Genomic DNA, 24736 nt, shown 5'->3' on the forward strand with positions numbered 1-24736 from the left:
GAGCCTCAGTAAAATGGGGTTAATACCATCTCCTGGGGTTGGTCAGGAGGCCCCGAAGCCCTTTTTCTTCTTTGCCCCTCCATCGTCTCCCCCAAAGGCTTCTGATCACTTACAAGGATCTGCTCCATTCTTGGTAAAACGTAAACTCCGTAGTGGTGGGGGTTTTTGTGTTTTGTTCCTTTTGAAATCCCCAGAACCTAGAGCAGTGCCAGGCACACAGTAGATGCTCAGTACAGATTTGTTGAAGAAATGAGTGAATGAAAGCTACCTTGGTTCCTTCTGGGTCTGAAATACAGATCTGAATCAACATGGTGATGAAGTGTGATAAAAGGGGCAGTGATCGGCCAAAGCAGAGGTTGCTATACTGTCCATATCAGCCCCAGCTCCAGCCTAAAGGGCTGTGAGACCCCCTCACTGCCACCCCGTGAGGAACTGTGGTGAGGAAGAGGATGTGGCACAGAACCTGTGAGATGCGAGGAGGAGAGCCCAGGAGAGCTTGGCGCTAGACCCTCCATGGCTTCCCTCACTCCCGCTCAGGGAGAATTTGGTTAGAGATAATATTCAGAGAAGAGAAAGGAAACTGGTATATTGGTTCAGAGCTCAGCCTGGGACCAGGGTCAAGGCTTGATCAGAGGTCAGGTGAGGGCTTAGACTGAGGCCAAGGTCAGGACTCAGAGAGACCAAGATCAGGACTCATCCAGGACCGGGACTAGCGCTCAGTCTGTACAGAGATTCAAGCTCAACCCAGACACACTATCAGCCTTTGTTCTGGGACAGGTCAGGGATCAGCCTGTGACCCAGGTTGGACTGCAGTCAGCGATTGGGGTCAAGACTCAGCATGGGTAGGGCCAGATTCGGGACTCTGGCCAGGGTCCCAGTTCAATGTGCAAAGGAGACCAGGATCATGGATCAGTATACATCCAGGATCGGGGCTCGGTCTGTGATCAGGATTAGGGCTTAGCTGTGATCCAGGATCAAGGTTCTAGGATTGGGGCTCAGTCTGTGACTAAGTCAGGCTTGGCTTGAGATCGGGGTCAGAGTCTAGCCTGGGGCCCAGAGAGTTATCTGGGAAGAATTTCTGGAGCCAACACCAACACTTAGAGGAGAAAGCCTCTGTCCTTGGTCCTGGAACAGCTTCACACTCTCCCATCTCTGAGCTCTTCCTTCCCCTCCCCTACGCAGGGGACCCAGGACTGGGGGGAAAGACCCCGCCTTGTCCTCCTGAGCTGTCCCCCTGGGTGGGGAGAAGCCCCCCTCCCCTTCCTCTGCCTGTCCCAGCTCTGTTTACCGCCCCCCCCCCCCCCCGCCGTCTACATGGCAGTACGGAAAACCTTGTCCCCTCCCTCCGGCTGGGAGATGGTTCCTGGGGCACCTTCATTGCTCCACAGAAGCCCTCTGTCGTGTGAGGAGAGAGGACACAAGGCCCTCCTTCAGGAGCAAGTGGAGGTTCAGAAACTGAGACTCACCCCCACCCAGCAGGGACGGGGGCCTTCTCTGGGCCCCGGCTTCCTCCTATGCACGCATGTGCACACCACACGCAGGGACTCTGTATCATACACACACTCACAAATATACACAAAAGGGACACCTTCCATAGATAACCGCTTCCACAGCCGTGCACAGACCCAAGCAGGAACACTTACACAACACCCTGGTAATCCCTTCCTACGGGCGCGCACACACACACGTCACACACGTCGCACAATTGCCAAAGACAAAAGGCATATACAGAAGACATCCCTCCCCCATAGATAAGCACCTTCTCCTGCATGGCGTTCATGCACACAGGCCATTTCCTGCTCTACACGTGCACAACTGCACACACAGGAACCCACACAGACACATTAGAAATGGGACGGTCATCACGCCAACAGGGGGTACGGTCTCCGACACAGAAGGCAGTTGAACACCGACACAATTTTACACACACAGACACACAGTTCTTCCCAGGCAGTTACAGAGTTACACAGACACAGAAGCAATTGTACGCCCCGGAACGTTCTGTCTCTGTCTCTTTACACACCCCCCCCCCCCCAGAAAAATGCCCCATCTGTGAACTTGCCTTACACAACACTCTACTGCATGGGAGAATTATCAACAAATCTCGCTTTTAATGATGGGTTGACCTGAGGAATCTTCAGACAGAGGCCTGCGGCCCGAGGTGACCACCAGCAAGGAGCCGGCCCAGGTCTTGGATCAAGAGTCTCCCAAAGAGAGTGGATCTCTGAGTGGGACGGGAGGCCCAGCCCCCTAGGGCTTCACGAAAGAAGACTAGAAATTAGCCTGGGGGAAAGAAACATGGTACAAAATACATTCAGAGCCCCCTGGCTGGGCCCCGGGGTGGCCCAGATCCTACATATGAGGGGATCAGGGAGGAGAAACACAGGTCCGATCCCCAGGCCGTTCTCTTTGCATGGCCGGGTTCCAAGGGGTGGAATGCATTAGTCATATTCCTCTTAGAAAAATATATCTCTTTATACTCGCCTTCTCCATAGTCTCTTGGCTATTTGGGAATGAGCATTTACCTGCACCCCAAGGCTTAAGAGGGGCTGCTGAGGGGGGCTGCTCCAGGCAGAACAGCAAAGAGCTGTGACCTATGGCTTTTGCATCTACGTGGTGGGGAATGGGGCAGGTGTGCAGGTGTGGGCCAGATGTGAAGCCACCAGTATTCAAGGTGGGGGAAGAGATGGATCCTGGGTCAATGATTTCCAAGAGAGATATCAGTGACCCAGGTCCTCGGAAATCCTTTGGTTTGGTGTCTCAGCATCAAGGGAGCAGCATTTGGATGGAGAGGAAGAGCCATTCCATTCATCTCATTCCTTAAAGGGCCCCCAAAGGAAGCTGCCCCCTTGGACTATGATCAGGGGAGGTTGATAATCTGGGAAGGTATCGGGGTCTCTTTTGGTTGTGGTGTCAGCTGATTTGGATTACTCTTGCTCCCTCATCTGGATAGCAAAGGACCCACTGGTCAGGGTCCGAGGGCAGTGTAAGATCAACGTGTTGGACCCCACAGTGGAGAGATGTGTCACTGGGGCTCTCCTCCTTACTCAGATTCCGCACATGGCACATGGCCATCCTGGTGGGATAACGGTGGATGCCTGAGGAAGCCTGGAATTTGGATCAGGGATCCCAAGGTCACCACACAGGGGTGGACAAGCAGCCGGATCGTTTCTCAGGAGCAGTGTGACCCCGGGGGTGGGCTCATGACGCCAGTGACTCCACACGGTGGTACCAGTGAATCTGCTGCGAGCACCATTGTCTCCCCACCCCACCCCGAATGTCGGAAGCCTAAGGCCACAGACTAACTTCCCAGGAATTTTTTTGTCAAACAGCAGTGGCCTGGATAAACCTTGGTGCCCATTCTGCCAGCTGGAGAAGAGATGAGGATGCTTTGAAAGCTCAGCCCAGAAGGGAGGAGAGTCTGGGGCCACTTTTCTTACAATAGTCCCTTTAGCTCTCACATTAAGGTCCTCAAGACCTGCGGTGGGGCACCCACGTCTCCTGGACACCCACCAGCCCTCCCTCCCACAGGTGGAACCCGGAGTGGTGGAGGCAGGGACACAGGAGACAGAAAACGGTCCACGTGGCTGGAACTCCCCAAACCAGCTGTGCCCCATTGCCAAGAGGGGGTGCGCCCAGGTGGGGAGTGCCCGGACAATCTCTCCCCCGAGCCTCCTTTGTCATGCAGAAAACTCACTGAAGGCCAACAGCAGCCAAGGGATTGTCCCCAAACCAAAGAGAGGACAGACAGATGGGGGTCCCCAGGGGTCTCGAGTCCCCCGGGGCCGGCTTGGCCAGGACTCCCGGCCCCCTCGCGCCCTCGGACGCATCATCTGGGGTAGTAGTCATCTGGGACGCCGGTGAGGTTCCTCCCTTTGAGCGCCGCGTCCACCACTTTGATGTAGGCGGAGATGGTCTTCTGCATGTCCGCCGTGTAGGGGTCGTACTCGAGCTTCCGGAGCCCCGAGCGCTTGAAGTTGCCGTCCTTCTGGCTCTCCACGCAGAGCAGCCGGTCCTCTCTGACCGCCACACCCAGCAGGCCCACCATGCGGCCCAGCTGGACGAAGAGGTCCTCCTTCAGGTCCTCGAAGTGCACCACCAGAACCTTCTTGCCAAACTGGAGCCAGTCCAGCGTGTGGGTGGCCCACCACGGGGCGTAGTTCCGCACGAACTCCGGCCACTCTGCGGAGACAGCGGGGAGCGCGAGTCAGAGGGAGGGCTCAGAGGACGCGGGGCAGATGGGCTGGTGGCTGTTGCCCGTTATTCATGCTAATAATATGATTAACTCCTTTTAGATCTCCAAACTCAGCTGATTCCCCAGCCTCAACGCCGCTTTTCCACCTGCAATAGTCCCAGCCCTTCCTTCTTTTGGGGACAACAGTAATACTTGTCCGGTGCTTCCTACATGCCAGGCCCAGCCTTATATTAAATATGTTACTATATTTTTATATTTTAATACATATTAATATAGAATATAACAAATATATCAATATTGCTATTAGTTCCACTTATTCCTCACAACACCCCTACAACGTAGATATTATTGTTATCTTCATTTGACAGAAAAGGAAACAGAGGCACAGAGAGGTTCTGTAACCTGCTCAAGGTCACACAGCTAATTAAACACACACAGCAGAGCCAGGATTTGAATCCAAACAGGCTGGCTTCAAAGGCTGAGCTTTAACTACCAAGTTATCCTGTGAGGTGATAGTTACTCTGCGTAGTAATAGTGCCCTGTGTAGTAACAGTATCTACTCACAGGATAATAGTAGGATGTGGAAAAGCATAGACAGTTATGAACATGGTGCCCAGGTCCCGGTAGGTGCTCAGTGAGTGTTGGTTATTATTATTACTGAGGGTGTTCTGTTTTCAGGTGAGGTGTCGTCTTCCCCCCCGGCCCCAGGCCCTTTCAGGTGCCTCCTCTTGGCTTCCCAGCCCCCACTCCTGGACCTCCCATGTATGTTGTCTGTCTCCCCAACACACTGAGGGTGGAGGGCAGAGTTTAAGTCGGATTATTTATATTTACCATTCTGTTCCATCTTTCTCTCCTCACTTTTTTTTTTTGGTGAGGAAGATTGGCCCTGAGCTAACATCTGTGGCTAATCTTCCTCTTTTTTTTTTTCTCCCCAAAGCCCCAGTACATAGTTGTATATCCTAGTTGAAGGTCCTTCTAGTTCTTCTATATGGGACGCCGCCTCCGCATGGCTTGACAAGCGGTGTGTAGGTCCACACCCAGGATCCAAACGCGTGAACCCCGGGCTGCCAAAGTGGAGCACGTGAACTTAACCACTCAGCCATGGGGCGGCCCCTCTCTTCACATTTTATCAAAGGATCACGTACAGTCTGTTTTTGCTGTTTGTTACCTTGCCATGGTAAAATGGCAGGATGGATTGTCCCCCAAATTGGGAGGGTGTGTTTGGGGTCATCTGACTTGAAAGACAGTCTACAACAGAACGGGGGAAGTTCCTTGGGGAGCCCTGGAGAGGACCTCAAAGGGCCGGCCAGCCCCTGGAGCTGCGGAAACTCTGGTGGAAGGAGCAGTCAGGGTCACTGCAGAGGGGGCCCGGGAGGATGTTGGGAACAGAGAGAGGGGTCTGCTGGCTCAATTCTGAGCCCCAGCTGGAGAATCACAGGGCGGGCGCTCTGAAACTGTGAAGCCAGACCCACTGTTTCTCAGAGGGCAACACCACCGGCAGCCTCCAGAGGACTCTGTTTATTGAATATGGCTCAATGAGTCTCCCAAGCTAGTCTGGGAATCCCAGCTGGTTCTTAATAACTAATCCTCATTCCTTGCTGGTGATGGGTCCTCATTATCTCATTTAACCCTAACGGCTACTCTGAAAGGAAAGGACTACTGTTCACTTACCGCCAGTGAGGAAACTGAGGCTCAGAGAGGTGAAGTAACTTGCCCAAGGTCACACAGCCGGGAAATACCACCCAGACCAGCCCCGCCTGATTCCAGGTCCCGATCTTTCCCAGGCCCCAGCAGCCTCACTCCCACTTCCTCCCACTGCCTTACACCCAGCAGGGGCTCAATAAATGGTTGCTGAGCTAAATTGAAATTCCCAACCGCCAAGTTGCGACGTGATAAAGGGCTCCGCTTTCTTTGCAGAACACATCAGACTCTGTGGTGAGGCGCCTGCTCCCCCACTGTCCCCCTGGAAGACCACGGCTGCTTGGGAAATATTTATGCTGGTGACAAGGATATTTTTTACCCTTAAAATAGATTATTTACAATGTATCTGGCTAATTGGGCCCGTACTGTTAAAATGGGTTAAGGCCAGATGTATCTGGGTGATTAGGAAAAATGTAGCATGTCTATAGTCTGTTTGACTTTTTAAAAGAATCTCCCCACTCCTGAGTCACCTCACAGCATCCTCAGTGGTTCAGGATGACTGATACTGCCATGGCAGAAGCCCGGGTAGATGGAGATGGCACTTGGTCACCCAGTGACACACAGACCCAGACTTCTAGGCTTGGCCACTTCCGACCATCTCAAGTGTTTGCTGGAGGAGGGCCTCAGTGTCCTCAAGGACAAAGAAGGGCCAGTCTGCGTGGTGGCCAGGGTCCCCTAGATGGGGCCCCTAAGCTTGGATGCAGGTGGGATGGAGATGACACGGCATCCTTGTTGATTCAGACCTCCCTGAGGTGGGAATGTATGTTGCCTGAGTGCCTACTGTGTGTCAGAGTGGTGCTGGGCACTTCACACGCATTATCTCGTGCAACTCCCACAAGAAGCCTGGAGAGAGGAAATACTAGCCTCATTTTACATATGGGGGAAAAGGAGGCTCAGAGGCACGAAGCCACTTGCCCAAGGCCACACAGTGGACATCCAAGGCAGAATTCGAAGCCACGTCTGTCCCAGACTGAGCCTGGCTCCCGCCCTCCCAGTGAACCCTTGAACAGCTCCTGATCGGATCCGCTCCAGCACGCTTCTCGCTCCGGATCCCGGGCCGCTGACTGCTCCCTTCACCTTCAGGTGTGGTCTGAGACACGGGGTCCATTCACAGACGACTCTGAAGTCAGACTGCCAGCGTCCTAAAACCAGCTCCTCTCTACATTAGCTGTGTGACCTTGGGGACGTTAGTCGATCTCTTTTGCGTCCCAGTTTACCCATTTGCAAAATGGCGACCGTGCTAAGACCTGCATCCCAGACCTGCTGCGCAGATGGAATGGAAAAGATGCGCAAAGACCCTGACTCAGGGCCCGGGACGCAGGAGCAGCTCGATCAGTGTCGTCTGCTGTTACGATTACTCGATGTTGGTCCACAGCGTCTCTGAGACGCCCCCTGTGCCCCATCTTTTCGGCCAGAGCTTCCCCTCCAGCACCGCCTTTGACACCCAGGCTGTTTCCACAGCAGATGCTCGCTCAGCAAAGATTCCTCACTGGAAGCTCCTAAGTTACCTCCTTGGAAAGAAGAAGGAGAAAAATGAAAATAAAGCCCTAGATTAGCTTCAGGATTTCCGGTAGTTGGACGCTGCCTTCCAGTTGGGTGATAAAGGCGCTCTGAGCCGTGGAGCATGGGAACCGGTGCTGGTCCTGCTGGACTGTCACACCCGTGGGCCTGGCCGGGCATGGGCTGGCCGTCTTCCCTCCATCTTCTTGTCGACGGGAGGAAGAAGGGCCTGATTAATAGCCTAACTGTCCTTAATTCCCTATGGAGTCATTAAACACAGCCTCTGTTTCATTAAACAGATCCAACACAGTTCACCTTGTGTAATCACACCACATAAACCTTTGCTTTGGACCCACTCCAGGGAGACTGTGAAATTAACATCATGGAACCAAAAGCCCAGGTTGGGGCAGGGGGAGTTGCAGGATCCTCGACTCAGCTACAACTGGGAGGGGGCACACGGGCAGGGTGGGGTGGACATGCTCAACAGCTGGCTGACCTCTGCTCTCAGGGGGGTGACTTCCATTTTCCAGGCCAAGAACATCGTAAAGCAGCGATTCGCAAACTTTAAAGTGTGCACAAGACTTCTGGGGGAATCTTGTTAAAATGCAGAGTCTGATCCAGTGAGCCTGGGCAGGGTGGGGTGGGGCTGAGGTCTGTTTTCCTAAAACTCTCCCAGGGGATGTTGATGCTGCTGGTCCACAGGCCATGCTTTGAGCGGCTCAAGTTTAAAGCAGGGGGTCTTAAACTGGAGTGGGCGTCGGAAACACCCGGAGGACTGCCGGAACACAGGGTGCTGGGCCCCTCCCAGTTTCTGACGCAGCAGGTCTGCAGTGGGGCTGAGAGTTCGCATTTCCAACTCTTTCCCAAGGGATACCGAGGATGCTGATCCTAAAGCAAGGCTCTCCAACTCAAGTGCCTACGGGGGCCAGATGTTCACACAAATAAGAAGAATGGGCTTGGCAGGGACTCTGGAGAATGGTTCTTTGGGAAGGTTCTCAGCCAGAGCTCACGAAGACCTGGGTCAGGCGCCAGGAGAAGGTACTGATGTGGGGACCCCAGACGCCCAATATGAGACGCGTGTGCTGGAACCGCCTCTCTTCCAGCCTGCCCTGAGCCTCCCTTATCTTGGGTTTTAAAGCTCCCAGCTGTCTTGAGCAAGGGCAAAAAGAGGTGAGGCCACTCCTGGGAAATAGGAGAATTGTCTGAACCTGGGAGGAGGGGCTATGCCAGAAAAGGAGGAGCTCTGAATGCAGCAGAAGGTCAGTGACAGCCCCAGGTAAGAGAGAGCCCGGCAGCTAACGCCCGGGTTGAATCTCAGCTCAGCCGACAGCTGGGGCCTCAGCTGCCTGGCTTTCTCCCTCCCTGGGATGGTTTTCTCACCTGTGCAGTGGGATGCTCCCGATGATTATGGCGGCCTTTCTAACCTCCTGGGGTAATTACAAGGGTTGAGTGAGTAATGGATGCTTAGCGCCTGGTCCCACAGCAGCTTCCCAAGTGAGGTCCCTCCGTCTTCACCAGGGGCAGCAGGATGCCCGGGAGGTGGAGAGCCAGGTTCGAGTCCCGAGTGACCTTGGCAGGTCCCTGCCTCTCTCTGGCCTCAGTTTCCCATTACTAACTAGAGAAGGAGTCAGTGGTTCTCAGCGCTGCCTGTGCTCTGGAAGCAGCCGGGAGCGTTGACAAACACTGACGTCAGGCTCCTCTCCAGTAATGGTCCAGGGGGCAGCCTGGGCACTGGGATTTTCCCATACTCCTCTGGGGTTTCTGATGCACAGCCGGGGCTGAGGTCCACTAGGCTCAGCGATCTCCCTGGTCCTTTCCTGCCCTTTGTACCCGCAGACTTCGCAGCCTGGCGCTGGCCAGTGTTCACTTTCGAGTGCTCTACAGATAAATCACGCAGAGCCCTCTACTCCTGGGGACAAGGGAACAAATGTCACGACCTGTCCAAGCTTCCACCCCCTCACTGAGACGGGGAGCCGGGCAGGAGGAGGAACAGGTGGGCGCCTCTGAGTGAAGCGGGAGCCCAGGGCACAGTTGCTCAGACGGGCCCAGGGGTTTTAACCAGTGACACCAGCGTTGAGGGCGTGGTGGGTGGATCCCCGAGTTAGCGTCATCCTGCCACGCCCTCCTCCTCTCTGGAGAGGGGCCGGAGCCTCGGAGCAGCCGGGAGCCCGGGTAGGGTCTGGGGGAGTGGGAAGCACCCCCGGGCTTGGGGCTGGGGCAGCCTGGCTCCTGGAGGCTGTTGAGGTGAGGTTAGGGGAGCTCACGTTACAGAGCATCTGCTGGGCCTCAGGGCCTCCGGGCTGGGTGATTCGCATCCATTGGCATGTTGGCTAGTCCATTATCACAGCACAGTGGCTAAGGGCATGGGCTCAGGAGCCAGACTTCCTGGGTTCAACCCCCAGCTCCACCACTTCCTGGAAAAAGCTCGTTCACCTCCCTGAGCTTACCTTGTTCCATCTGTAAATGGGTTAATTGTGGAGGGTTAAAAACACGCATCGTTGTGACTCTCATTACAGCCATGGAGATCTGGGATTTTGAGACCCAGGGGGGTTAAAGAGACTCAAGATGGCAGAAGTTGAGTCTGACTTCAAAGCTCTCGCCACTCCCCTGGGCGGCCACCCTGCATCGAGACATTCATCCACGCACCTGTCACCTACCAAGTGCCAGAGTGGAATCTCAAACACAGGTCATCTTAATGAAGTTCAGTGCTTAGGGGCCATCACTGACATTTCCCCAGCTGTGTGGCCTGGGGCAAGTCACTTAACCTCTCTGAGCCTCCCAGGTCGAGATGTTGGGAGCGTTCATTGAAATGATGCTCTGTGAGCTCTTAGGACTCAGCCACTGAACTTGGGCTGGATTCAGGTCTCCTGACTCCCAGGAGAGGGCTCGTGAACCTGTTTCAATAGATCCTATATCGATTACATAAGGGTCTCCCATAATGAGTCCCGTCTGCGAGTGTTTTGAAAGAGTTAACTTTACTTCAAGCCCCCCAGTTATTATCCCCGTTTTCCACGTGGAGTGGTCTAAGCTGAGTGAGGTGACAGGGCTTTTCCAGGAAGTGGCGGAGCTGGGACTTGAACCCAGGGCAGCTTGCTCCAGAGCCCACGCCCGTAACCACTGTGCCATGACAGCAGCCTGGCCCATGGAGGGTGATGCTTGGGGTGTAGTGGGATGCGGGACGTGCACCTCCTGAGCCGTGAGCAGGAAAGGGGAGCATCACACGCATGCCCTCCAGGACGCCCTCCTGGACTGCCCACGGGGGACAGCATGGGCCCCTGCCGCGCCCCTGGGGCCCCGCCTCACCCCTCCCCGGCCGAGCAATACCTTTGCCTTTCCAGTGCGCGTGGGCGGCGAAGCCGATGTGGCCGCCGTACTTGCGGTTGAACTCCGCCATGAGGGCCTTGTAGGGGTTGCGGATGAGCAGGATGGCGGCATCGAAGGCCTCGATCTCCTTCTGGCCGCTCTCGTGCGTCTTGATGCAGATGGTCCTCCCGCTGCGCCAGTGGTCCCGCTCACCTTTGAACCCTTCCCGCAGCGGGGGGGCAGGGAACACGGCAGGTGAGCTGGGGGAGGCGAGAAGCCACCCCACCCCTTCGGGGCCACCTCGGGGGCCTCATGCACTCATCCATTCACCCGTTCTTTTACGCACATGTTTATGGCGCACCTGCTATGTGCCAGGCACTGTGCTGGGCGCTGGGGATAAAATGAGTTGCAAAAACATCCATGGGTCTTAGTGTTTTTGAGATCCAGATTGTCCAATGAATGTCGACTCATTGATACAGTTAGGGCTGCGGGAGAGCAGTATTCGTGCTTAGGTGCATGAGAGGGTGACGCGCTGGGGGGTTCCTCTCCGGGTCGAGTCCACATCCCCACCCCACTGATGCTGGGTGTGGCCGGATGAGTTGCTTTGACCCTTGGAATGAGAGCGAAAGTGGGTCTCTACCAAAGTCTTCAGATGCACCACATGTTTCTATTCACTCTTGTGTGCTTCTGCCATTGCTGTGAGAAGAGTATGCCCTGGAGGGCTGTTGGTCCCCCCTGGGGAGAGACGCATGGGTCCAACCTGCAGTCTGGAGCTAAGCAGCCCAGTCAGCCTAGCCGAGATCACGACCCAGTCAGGCAGCATCCTGAAAGGTTTCCTGGAGGAAGAGATGCCTAAGCCTAAAACTGAAGGATGAGGAGGAATCTACTAGCCTAAGAGAGGAGGGAAAAGTGGTGGGAACAGCAGGTGCAAAGGCCCTGCGGTGGGTGGGAAGAAACAGGTTACAGTGAATGACTGCCGAGGGAGCGCAGAGAGCAAGGGGGAGCATGAGGCTGGAGAGGGTTGTGATGAAGAGTTCAGTGCTAGCCCAGAGAAACTGAGCAGCCCTTAAAAGTATTTAATCAAAAGGAAGGGAGGACCTGATCAGGTTTTCATTTCTAGAACCGAGGAACCGAGAGGAGTTCTGGGTAGCTGGAGTGTGGAGGAACGCTTCCATAGCCCCAACCCTGTGCTGGACATTGGTCTGAGCCTTTTATGTATATTAGGCAACTTGATCCTTTCAACAATCCTATGAGGGTTTTGTTTTGTGGATGAGGAAACTGAGGCACAGAGGGATCAAATAACTTGCCCCAATTACAGAGCTATCGAGAGGCAGAGCCAAGATTGAAACCCAAGCCATCAGGCTCCTGAGACTGCTCTCCACCATCTGGGCCTCCCATTCTCAGAGAGCTAAGGCATTGGGGTGCTACCTTGAAAGGCAGTTAGAGATGTTATTGTACTGGACCGTCAAGATACTGGCTGTGTTTCCAGCTCCACGGGTGACCCTGGACATCATGTCATCTCTTTGGGCCTCAGTTTCCTCATCTGTAAACTGGAGCCATGCTGCTTCTCCTGCACAGGGCTGTTGTGAAGAATCTAAGAGGCTCATAGTAAGACTTCAACAAACGGGAGCTAGGGCTGAATATGTCTCGGTGTGAAACCCTGGGCTGAGAAGCCACCCGGTCTCATCACAGCTTGCAGCAGTTTCTTCCTTCCCTGTCCACTCACGACGGTTTCTAGGGCTTTCTGCTCCTGCTTTTAAGTAGGAGTGAGGTGAGGCTGCCACAGCATCCACTCCTGTTCTGTGGCAGAAAGGAGCAGCCCCCCTCACAGGGCCAGCAGGCGGAAGAGCCAGGAGTGGAATGTGGTTTCCTGAGTCAGATTCCATCCTGGGACTTTCCAGGTCCAGTTGCAAGGAGTAGCCTAGCCTTGCAAATTAGCACAGGCCTGTGCCCAGTAGAAGATATTACCCACAGCCTTGGAGGCCCACGGAGAGCACAGCATCATGGGAGAAACTGCCTCCTGAGGCACTGAGGAATGGGGTGTGGGGGCTCGAGAGAGAGCTTGGACATAAATGTTTACCCACAGGCGGCACTGGAGACAATTTCCCCATCGTGCTGTCACGTATTCCATTGGCAAGCTCTTTACGACACGGATAAAGGACTTCCCATCTAGGATTTCACTTTATCTTCCCCAAAGTACATTTTTCCACAAGCACAACAGTGGAAAGACGTAGGCAGGGGCTACACAAGGACCCACACAGATTCTCAGGGAAGAAAAATAGTGAAAAACGTGTCAGGATGGTCCAGCTGGTTTACATCAGCTCCATGTGTTATGAGACCTACATCACCCTTCTCTTTGTTCCACGATGGGGTCAACTTAGCACCGTACTTATCAAGATAAAAAAAAATAGGGAAAAAAATGTCAACATTGGGAAAGATGTGCTCCAGATTCCAGATTTTGGTTTCCCGGGGCCTTAGTCTGTAGGGAGCATTTGAAATGTAGGGAAGTGGGGAAAATTCCGTTTAGCGGAATGTCTCCCAGGGAGAGAAGAGGTCTATGTCTGGAAAGGAGTCTTTGCGAAGTCACATGGGATGAGCTGGCCTGAGGAACAACGGATGGTTGCTCAGCTGTCCCCTAAGGAGGGCCCTCCAGGTGACCACAGAGGAATCAGGCATGCAAGCTCGGGGCCAGAGCGGAATTGCTGAACTGCGCCACCAAGGGTGCAGCCCCCCATCCTTCCCTCACACAGCACCCAGCAGCCCCTGCACATCAACGTGGAATATTTAAATCATATTACTTTGAAGGTCACAAAAATAGCAGCTTGTGTGGGGCACCCACATGACCCTCAAACTCTGAGGGGCTGGACAACTGTCCTAGGATTTGGAGAAATGACCTTGTGGGGTCAGACCACAGAGAGAACAAGATACGTTTTTCTCCTTCTCTTCCCCCCACCTCCCAATATGGTAGTTGCCTCCGCATTTTGCAGTTGGGGAAACAAGCACAGAGAAGGACGGGGCAGAGACGCCACATCTCTGCGTGCCCTGGAGTTTACTGGGGCAGGAAAGGTCCCCTTCTGGCTCCAGACGTGGACACGCTGGAGGCCGATGGTCCTTCAGGAGCAATGGGGATGGTTTGGAGGCAAATCCTCAGACATGTCAGCGGGGCTGAGAGGCTGCCTCCTCCATCTCCTGTCTGCTCTGTGGGCCCCCAGAAGCCGCAGAGGGCCCCTACCCAACTAGGGGCTGTCGTCCCAGCCCCTCCCTCCACTGTGTCCCCTCCCTCAGGAGTCCAGGTTCTGGGTCCTGACAGCCACAGAGCTTGAGTCTGCACCCAGGGCTGTGGGGTCCCTGAGATGGGGAAGGAAGGAAGAGGGAGGGACCTGAAGCCGAGGGAAAGAGGAGGGGGAGACGGACAGAAAGGGACAGCCATATGGAGAGACGTAGGGATTGAGACAAAGGGAGGGAGAAGAGCAGAGAGAGAAAAGACAGGGAAGTAAGATAAGGAGACAAAGAGAACAGAGACGCAAAGACAGACCGAAACAGAGATCCATATGTGACAGAGAGACGCAAAGACAGAGAGAGAAAAAAAGACCAAGAAAGAGAGACAGGCAGATGGACAGAAAGAGACGGGTAGGTGGACACAGACACAGAAAACCATGCTTTGCAAATGGCCAACCTCCCTGAGTATGGGGAAGAGAGGGCAGGACTCAAGTGGGACAGACGATTGGATTCTGGGAGGGAGGGTCCATTCATTCATTCATTGGTTCATTCCCTCCCCTCCTTCACTCAACAGCCCCTTGGGAGGGTGGGCTGTTGCCAGGAAGAGGGAAGAGAAGGTTGCAGAGAAAGTGGAGGAGGAGAGAAAATGTCAGGCAGCTCCTCAGTCCTAGGAGGGCCCTGGGGGCTCACCCATCCGACGGAGGAGGAGATGGAGGCCTCAGGAGGAGCGGGACGTGCCCCCAGTGATCCAGCTGCTTAGGAGCAGGGATGCGGGAACTCTCAAGGGCTTCAATAAATCAGCGAGGGTTGCTGGAGGGTCAGCTTATCCTACAAGAACCACCCTCTCTGGGCCCATCACCCAGGTCCCCCCGTCTAATCAATGACCTCCTGAATGTCCCTCCCTGTGTGCTTCTGTCCACCACTGTCACTCACCTGCAGCCAAAATGTCCCCCCACCCAACCTTAGTGGCCAGAGCGGTATGTCACACATGCAGATCTCAGCACACTATTCTCTCCTAAAGCCCCTCCATCTCCCCTGGAGCGTTCGGGGAGGGGAGGGGGACACGATCCCAGAGGGAGGGGTGAAAGCTGTGTCCCATTGCCCCCCCCCCCCCCCCCGCCGGGTGGAAGTGCTTCTGTTCCTCCCTCAGACTCCAGGAATGAGGAGCTCCTCTGATTCCAAAACACGCCAGACCTTCAGACGCGCTGTGTCCCCTCCCTGGGACCTCGTCCCCGCCCCGCCCTTATCCTACCTCATCCACCTGGAGACCCGCTCCTCCAGCCTCAGGTCACAGCCCCCTTTGCGATGTCTCTGACATTCTTGGGTGTTCTTCTCCTCTATCCTCCCAGTACCCAGGGCACTCCTTCATCATGGCCCTTATTATTATTAATATACTCATGTCACTGTTAATAATGCTAATAATCGTGGGCATTTATTGACTGTCTACAATGGGCCCAGTGCTGTGACGGATGCCTCATGTTTTTGTAGCTCAGTCTCGGGGTGTGTGCACAGAAGGTGGACAGGACTTACCCAAATGGGAGGAGGGGGTCCCAGGAAGAGGCCATGGTGAGGGCAGAGAGCGAGGAGAGGGAGGGGAGGTACATAGCGTGATGGGTGAACACAAATAGTTTGATGGTGTTGGATGGTGAAAGGGGTGAGGGCTGGGGGTGTGAGGCAGGAGGCGCAGCCAGGACTAGACCCAGCAAAGCGCCTGGAATGCTCTTGTGAGAACTGTGCACGTTGTCCTGCGGGCAGGGGGCAGGGGGCCACAATTAAATGCCGATGGGGCACAGCTTTATCCCTCCCTCTGGCACCATTCCCGCCCCCCCACTCCGAGACCAGGACCAGGTTTGAAGATTTCATTAAGTGTCTCTCAGGTGGGAAAGCAATGGGGGGGGGGGGACTTGGGGGTGAGCCAGATTGACTGATGCTATGGGGGTGGGTTCCTCTCTTTGCCTGCACCCCACTGCCGGCCCTGGGCTCCCAGAAAGAGCTCGTTGTTAACGGCAAGGTCTCAGGCCACGGGAAGTATTTTTAAGGCCCTAAGGAAAGGGCAGCCATGCTCAAAGCCTCAGCTGCCTGTGACCAGCGCGCAGAGCCCTGCCTTCCCCAGGGGGACTGAAGGAGACAGGTACTCAGGGTGAGCCCGAGGGACCGCCGTGGAAGGTTGATCTTGCTTCCTTTCTTCTTCTCTCTACTCTTCCCTTCCTCCCTCCCTCCCTCCCTTCCTTCCTTCTTTCTTTCTTTTTAAAACTTTAGTTGACACCTCACCCCATTAATGATCAACTCCTGATATCCCCCAACATTCGAGTATAAAAAACACAGGGCAAAGACCAATTTTTTGACTGTTGCGGGTCTGGAAGTGAGAATGCCGGGCTCCAGCCGAGGGCCAGGGTCTCACTGTGACTTTGCGTTGGAATCACGTGGGGAGCTTTTAAGAAATCCCAGCGCCCTGGCCCGCTCCCCACACTCTCGCGGGAACGGTCCAGGGAGCAGCCCGGCATCGCGACTTTGAGATCTCCCTTGGTGATGCTAACAAAGTCAGAGACCAGCCGTCCTTGACTTTGACTGAATAGTTGACCGTCCTGGTCACATGTCATTTAAAAAGTAGTGTATATTTTACACCACAGCCTCATACACGTTATCTTATTATGTTTTTTTCCAAATCTCTGACTTCGGTATTGATATCTCCATATTATTATAGACGTGGAAACTGAAGCTCAGAGAGGTGAGGAATCTTGCCCAAGGTCCCACAGCTGATAAGTAACAGAGTTCAGACTGAAAACTCATTCTCCTGATTCCACCTTGAGATTCAGTTTCCCTTTCTCCGAAGTTAGGAGGTTGAGCTAGATCAGAGATGGTAAATACCAAGGATGAAGACCACCATTCTCCCTTCTACACCCTCAACAGGTGTCGCTGTCGGATTAAGGCACTTTGTTACTGAGAGAGAACAGAACCTCAGAATCCTTCTCAACACATCACCCTAAAGCAGAGATTCATTGGAACTGACACAAGAGATGAGACCACTTTGGAGACCTGGGCTAAATGATCCTGAAGGACCCTTCTATTTGTGACAATCTAGATTCCATGAGTAAGGCTGATGCCACCGCCAGGTTAGGATGTGGGCCAGCCATGGGATGCTCTCCGAGCCCGCTTCCCAAGCCGCTGCCCCAGGACAAGCCAGAGAGATTCCACAATTGCTTGGGCTCCTCCCAGCAACTCCCGTAAAGGCAGTGCAGCCTAGCGGTTAGGAGCAGAGATACCGTCGCCAGCCAAGCCTGGCTTTAAATCCTGGTACAAAGATGCAAGCCCACAGCTTGGCGCCTCGTACGTAGAAGGGGCTCGACAAATGATCACTTAAGCCAAAACGAAATATTAATAAATATACAAAAAGTCAGCACTCTAGGCAGACCCCTGACCCCCTACCCCTGCTGGCTCCATCCTTCCACCTCCCTCTTTTCACTCTTCTTGCCTTTTCTCCCTCACTCTCTGCCTCTCTCCTGCTTCTCACCCTCAGACAGACATGCCTCCTGGCTCTCCCTGTACTGGGTTCAGAGAAAACCCAGCTCTCTGTCAACCAAGCTGCGCCTGGCCAGTACCTGGTACCCAGACCATAGTATTCACAGCCTACATTTATTGAACACTTACTTACTTTGTGCTAAGCATGTTACACATATTAACTCATTAACCTTCACAACAACCTCACCAGCTACCTACTGTTATCTCTAATTTGTGCATGATGACACAGCACCAGAGAGGTGCAGTAACTTACTCAAAGTCACACAGCCAGGAAGTGGTTCTCATCGGGTTTGCAGACACAAAGACCCACAGCCAAGGGCTGCTCCACATATAGGCTCAAACTGCCTCACAGGCAGAGTCCCTCTTCCCTGATACCCCAGCCACGTGTGGGAGAAGGCTTCATGCCCAATGGGCATTTCATCCGTGATTTCCAGTTCCCCAGTAAGAACCTACAGGGATTTCTTGCCTGTGTGATGGAGTAGTAAGAGTGTGGGCTTTGAAAGTGGGGAACGCTGGGGTGTAATCTCTGACCAGCCCATTGAAAAAGATCTGTGTGACTTTAGGCAAGTTATTTCTCCTCTCCAAGCCTCAGTTTTCACATCTGGGAAGTGGTGTCATCAGCCTGCCTCCCAGGGTCACCGTGCAGAGTGAATGCAGCACTGGGCACAGCTCTCGCCACGTAGTAATGGCCAGAGAACGTCTGTGGCAATAACCTACACAAAGTGCCAGTACACAGTCGGCGCTCCATACATGCCTGTTGGGAAACTAGGAAGGTGCATCCAGAACACGGCGGTGCTCAGGAAACCTGCACAGCAAATATCACGGACTTCAGTATAGATGAGACATCTGACACATAGTGGGTCCTCCAGAAATGTCCCCATGTTGAGCACAGTTATGTCCTCTGTGTACAGCATAGAGTTGCTGGTCAATAATGTCTGTAGTGAGGTACCCAGCACACAGTAGTACCTCAAGGAAGGTTTGTGGTGCTCTAAATGGAGGGAGGGTACCAGGCACATAGTAGGGGCTTGATACATCTCTCTTATTGAACGGATGATGGTGAGGGACCCAGCACATGCTTCTCAAGAAATGTTTATGGGATAGAAGTGAAGGAAAGGTACCAGGCACATAGTAGGTCTCAGTAAACATGCCCGGGCAAGCTGAGTGGCACACAGTAGGTGCTCAGGAAGGGGTAGTCCCATGGCCTCCCAGTGGGTCCTTCCGAGCCCAGGCAGCCGCCCGCCCCCCTCCACCTCCTCACCTTTGTTGTAGAGAGAACCGTCGAAGTAGTAGCTGCCAGTGTAGAAGCCGGTGGCCAGCTCGATGAGGTGGCGAGCCCACGTGTTGCCAGCGCCCGGGAAGCTGGCCAGTGCGATGAGCTGCTCGGACTTGGCTGGGAGGAACCTTCTGTCCATGCAGCGGTTGTCTGCAAAGGGCAGGGCACCCACATGGGTCAGTGGCAGGGCTAGATATAACTTGTCCGGAAGGGACCAGGGTGCACATGATGAGACCCCTTCTGGGCCTCAGCTTCCCCATCTGTAAAGGGGGGGAGAGGGTTCCTCCCTCACAGGGTTGATGTGGGGGTTGAATGAGATCATGTATGAAAAGGGATGAGCACATAGTAGGAATTCAACAAAATCTGCTAGGAGCATGAGTCTTCTCTCCTGCCTCAGTTTCCCCTCTGACACAGTGGTCACTCTCTCATATCTGCCCCCCCTTTTCTTCCTCAAGGGGCATCCGTCTACATGGGATCCAGTGCAAGGTTCTTATCTTGGCCTCCAAGCCCTGTGTGGCCTGGCCCTTGCACCCTCTCAGGCTCATCCCACCCACCCTCACACCTGCTGGCCACCCGGTGTCCCTTCCCTTCCTCACATGTGCTCTGCTCCTTCCTGCCCCAGCACCTTCAGGCGTGCTCTTCCCTCGGCCTCACTGCCCCCTACCTGCCTTTGCCAGGTGGACTGCTTCTAGAACTGGTACTTCCTCCCTCCCTCCCCGCACTCCCTGGGCTACCATTACTGTGTGTAATGCGTACTGTAATATATGTTGCTCAGAGAGACGGATGGATGGGGAGATGGGTGGGTGGTGGTTACACGGATGGATGGGTAGGCGGGTGGCTGAATGGGTGGTTAGATGGATGGATGGGTAGGTGGGTGGGTGGATGGGTAGCTAGATGGATGGATGGGTAGGCGGGTGGGTGAATGGGTGGGTGATAGATGGGTGGATGGAAGGATGCATGGGTGGAAGGATGGATGCAATGGTGTGTGGATAGATGGGTGGAGAACAACAATATCTAAATTGTAGGACTCTTGTAAGGATTAAATGAAATAATGCATGTAATATGTTAATACACCAAAGCGCTCAAGAGGGTAGTTACTATTTTTCTCTAGCCCTTGACATCCCCATCTGTGAAAATGGTGGGCACAGGTGAGTACCATGCTGATACTCCTGTTTCTCTGGCTTTACAGAGCCGTCAGGATGCCACTCCGGACAGAGCTAATGGGAAGCGTGTGCCTCAGCCCCTCCCACTGCATCCGTCCTGGAGCTGAGAAGGCACGGTGGTGATTTCTTCTACTCCCTGCACACGTAGGGGAAGCTGAGGGAAGGCCCAGCAGAGCGAGCTCCGCAGTGGAAAAGGAAGAGAGAGTCCTGGGTTTTCAATCCCAACCCGTCTTCTTCTCTCTGGGCCGATGACCCCAGCCCTTATTTCCCGTGAAGGGACGGCAGGCAGACCTCCCTCCCCTCCCTGGATCTCCTGCCCCCTGAGCTCACGAGGCTGCTCTGCACATCCTCTTCTCCTCCCCTCCCACTTCTAGGAGGAAGGGGCCGCCCCCTGCTCTTGTGGCTTCCTACCACCTCCTTCCTCCTCCCTAAGCTCCTTGCTCCATCCATGCCCCCTGCATCTTCCCTGTCTCTCAGTGGGCTCCATCTCATTAGCATTCAAACATGAACAAAGAGCTCCATCGCTTACAACATCTCCCTCCAGCAGCCCTCTCTGCCCTCACCCCATTCAGCCACCCTCCTGGCACACGTGTCCACACCCCTTTCCGTTTCCTCCTTCTCCTGGCTCCCAACTCTCACCTCTCTGGGCTCCGCCCTGCACCGCACCAGCTCCTGCTAAAGTCGCCAGTGACCACCCAGTGTTCAGCCCAGCCTCATCTCGCCTGACCACGCAGCACCCTCTAAGACCGCCTGTCACACCCCCTTCTCCTAATTCCTTCCAAGACTTTACAGGGCTCTTTCCTGTGCTGCATTACCTGCCGCTATTGAAATCTTCCCAGGACCTGCGCTGAATTCTCACACCAGCCCTCCCAGGGAAAAGTCTGAAGTCCTCCAGTTAAATTCCAATTCTGCCACCTGTGTGCTGGGTGACCTCGGAAAAATGGTGGATCTGAGCCTCAGTTTCCTCATCTGCAAAATGGGACTGTGGACAGCGATCACGTCCCGGGGTTGTTAGGAGGGTCAAGTGGAGGAGGCACGGTGAGTGTCAGCACAGGACTCATGCACCGTCAGTGTCAATCAATTATATTGTTGCTACAGACAGAGGCCCAACTCCGGTCTCCCAGCATGCCACGCTTAATCTGTTCCGAGGAGAGCAGACTTTGGGAAAAATAAACCCGGTCTTTGTTTGGTCTGGGAATGGTTTTCATGGAACACACTGCAAAAAAGAGCCTAGATGGAGACCTTTCTGGTATGTTATGTTTTATATTTCGATAGGGGTGGGGCTCACCCGGGTGTCATGAAATAGTACACTTCAAATTTGTACATTTCGCTCTATGTCAATGTTACTTCAAAATATCAAATGCAAATATTGAATTATCATTTATGATATGCACGCCAAAGGGTAACGATGTTTGCAACTTGCTTTGAAATGCTGCAGAAAATAAGAAGGATGGTGGGATGGAGAAACGGAGAGGGGTGTGTGGTAAACATAACAGAGGCTGGCCAACGGGCAGTCTATGGGCTGAGTATATGGTGTGCACTGGGTCATTCTTTCAATTTTTTCTGGAGGTTTGACATTTTTTCACAGTAACATGTTGGGAGGGAGAAAGAACTTGGCCTCTCAATTTCCTCAGAAAACAGAATTCTCCATTCAAAGACTTCCTGGGAGGCCAAGACCAATTTTGACGTAAAGGATGTTTTTTCAGCACTAAAAGGAAAGTTTATTTGTGCTTAAGCTCCATAAATCGGAGCAGATGCTGGAGGCGGTATTGTCTATAGCTTTGGAGTCAGACAGACCTGGCTTTCCATCCAGAGTTGTCATGGCCGAGCTGTGTGACATTGAACAAGGCTCTTCACCTCTCTGAACCTCGGTTTCCTACCTGCAGAATGGGGCTAATAAACCTTACGGGATTAAATGGATAATGTGTGTGAAGTATTTGCAATGGATGTCGAGAAGCTGTGGTTAAGAGCGCAGGACCCAGATTGCCTGGGGTTCGAATCCCAGCTCTGCCCTGTCCCAGCTGTGTGACTCTGGCCAAGGTACTCAACCTCTCTGTGCCGAGTTGCCTCATTTGTCAAATGGTAATAATAACAGCACCTGTGTCATTGGACTGTTGTGTGGACTCGACGAGTTAATTCAGCCTAAAGGGCTTAGACAGTACCTGGCACACAGTAGGTGCTCAATAATTATTTGGTTCCCGGCAGGAGCATCAGGACTTGGCACATAGTAGGTGCTTAATAAATGCCAGCCATGGTGGACCAGGCTCTAGGCAGCCTGACCAGCATGTAGCCTCTAACCTCCCCAGCATGTAGGGACTGCAAGCAGGACATGGAAAAATTGAAGAGCAGTCGTGGCCCGGGGGCGGGACACTGGGAAGGAGCAAAGTCATCAATTAGGGCTCTTTGTCTGCTGTGGTGAAGGCTCCAGCGTCTGTTTCGCCCACATCTGAGCCGTTCATGGTCATGGGATAATTAATCTGTGTGTGACCCTCCCCGCAGGCTGGGGCAGCGCAGATTGGCACAGACTCAGCAACACTTCCCGAAAACCAGCAAATGCTCATGCTTCCTCGCTGGAGTGGAAACTCAGCCCAGGGCCACGCTTGCTAAACACGTTTCTGTAGGTTTGGCCTGTGCAGTGCCCAACCTGCCCAACCATACGTCATGGCCTGGTTCTTGGGAGATGAAGAGGCGGTCTAGCCCAGTGGTGTTTAGTTGGCTCTCCAGGCTGCAAGGGGTGTGGGGAGGGTTCTTCCCACTGTGGGCAAAGGTTTCTACTGGCACTTCGGAGTCAGAGACATGAAAGCAAATCAGTCTTGTAGATGTGTAATTGTGGCCACTTCCGAATCCCTCTGGGTGTTGCTTCTCCCACCCTGTAAAACGGGGATGATATTGCCCTGATCGTAGGCTTACTGTGGGCTTCACATCCTTACACGAGATGAGGCTTGGCATAAGACTGGTGCATAGTAGGTGGTCAGCGTGCTTAGATATTGGGAGCCCTTCAGGGATTTCCTTTGGGCTGAGTGTCCCAGCACGGGACCTCTCCAGGTGTCACTCGCCTTCTGTGACGCCTCAGTCAGGAGAAAAGGTTTCCATCCAGAAATTTTATAAATGGCATGACCTCAGGCAAGTTCCTTAACTGCTCTAAGTCTCAGTTTCCCTTCCTGTGAAGTGGGCACAAGGACGGTTCCCGCTTCAGAGGAGAGCTGAGGGGATTCAGCAAGAAAACGCAAACGAAGGACTTGACCCTGAGTCTAGCACAAAGAACGGCCTTGAGAAACCCTGAGTGCCACCGGCAACCCCAGCTCCACCACCACCATCACCACCATCATCATCATCGTCATCATCACAGTCCCAAGAGACGGAAGAGGAGATCTACACTAAGTGTGGGTTCCATTAGAAAAGGAAGGCTAGAGGAGGAAAGGAGGAGTGGCCAGAGAAAGAGAAGAAGAGACTATAGACCGATTTCCAGAAGCCTAGAACTGGAAGGGTCTTTGGAGATCAACAATCGACAGCTGTGTTTTACAGATGGAGAAACTGAGACCAGAAAGGGAAGCGACTTGTCCAGGATTATGCAGGGCATCAATGTTGGAGACCCCAGGCCTCCCACTCCCAGCCCGATGTCTTCCCACTCAGCCTCGCTGCCTCCATTATACGGAAAGAGCCACCAAGGGGGTCCTCAGTATGAGGGATGGAGATGAGGGTCTTTAGAACCCCCTGCCCCTGGCCTGGGGCCCTCCATGTTGCCCGTCCAGGATCTCTAATCTAGCCAAGTTCACCAGGCCTGCCCTCTGCCCTCTGGCATGCACAGTAGGCGCTGTATGGAATGGACTGACCAGGGCACCTCTGGGAGGGAGGCCATCGGGAGACCATCTGGGGGAGGCTGGCTCACCTTGGACCTGCGTCTGGTACACGATGAAGTAACTGGGGGTCCCACAGCTCTCGAACTCCTCTGCGCTGCACTTCTGGGCACAGAGCTGCTCATCCTCTCTCTCGTGGAGGGGAAATCGCGTGGTGGGGAACCCACAGTGGCAGGCAGTGCCCGCAAGGGCCGCCAGCGGGTACTCCTGGGGACAGAGTGGGACAGGAAGAGAGTCACTACATCCTGGGACTGCCCGGACTCCAAATGCATCCCCTTATTCCCTTCTCCATCGCTCTCCCAGACCTGGGGTCCCCAGACTTCATGAGTGAACCCTACTTCTATGATTTTGCCCCATCCATGTACACCCTGTGCTTTTATATTTTCCAGCTTTATTGAAGTCTAATTGACAAATAAAAGTTGCATATATTTAAGGTGCACAGCTTGATGTTTTGATATATGTATGCACTGTGAATGAATCTCCACAATCGAGCTAATCAACCTATCCATTGCCTCACTTAGTTACCATTTTCTTTTCTGTTTTCCTGTACTATTATTTATTCATTTCCTTTAAGTCAACTCGCCTTTTTGAAACTTAAATTTTAAAGGGAACTTGATATCACTCCCCAAAGTAGTGCTTGTGGAGAACCAGCACTTCCGTACATTTCCATACGGTAACGGCAAATACTGTAGAAACCAACGTCATTAAATTCTAACCAGGCACTCTGCCTGCCAAGACTCGGAGCCTGGGGTTGGGTCCATTTTTCCTGCAAAAGGGAGATGAATTGAGGGTAGAGAGGTGGGAGAGACACTTTAGCACTGAGATGAATCTTTCTCCTGGAGGACTTGAAAGAAAACTGAAGAAGAAATGCCTTTCTCCCGGTCACACATCGTGCCATGGCAAATGCCCCCAGGTCTGATGGCGATATGAAGCCCACGCTCTGGGAAAAGCTGTGTGACTTCGTTCTTTGAAGCTGAGGAGGATATTGATACCTACATGTATGCAC

At 53.6% G+C, this 24736-nt stretch overlaps 1 protein-coding gene across 3 annotated transcripts in view; it reads right to left on the reverse strand.

Annotated features, from left to right (window-relative positions):
- Window positions 1–2091: 2091 nt before the first annotated feature.
- WSCD2 (WSC domain containing 2) overlaps window positions 2092–24736 on the reverse strand; it is a 108649-nt gene continuing 86004 nt past the window's right edge. For all 3 annotated transcript variants that reach the window (XM_070627071.1, XM_070627073.1, XM_008533831.2), the window contains 4 exons: window positions 23763–23937; window positions 18696–18860; window positions 10721–10921; window positions 2092–4182 (listed from right to left, as the gene is read on the reverse strand). In XM_070627071.1, the coding sequence (XP_070483172.1) occupies window positions 3830–4182; window positions 10721–10921; window positions 18696–18860; window positions 23763–23937 (894 nt within the window). In that variant the 3' untranslated portion in view covers window positions 2092–3829. The remainder of the gene's footprint in view (window positions 4183–10720; window positions 10922–18695; window positions 18861–23762; window positions 23938–24736) is intronic.

This window comes from Equus przewalskii, chromosome 7, assembly GCF_037783145.1.
Source record: "Equus przewalskii isolate Varuska chromosome 7, EquPr2, whole genome shotgun sequence".
NCBI classification, from domain to species: domain Eukaryota; kingdom Metazoa; phylum Chordata; class Mammalia; order Perissodactyla; family Equidae; genus Equus; species Equus przewalskii.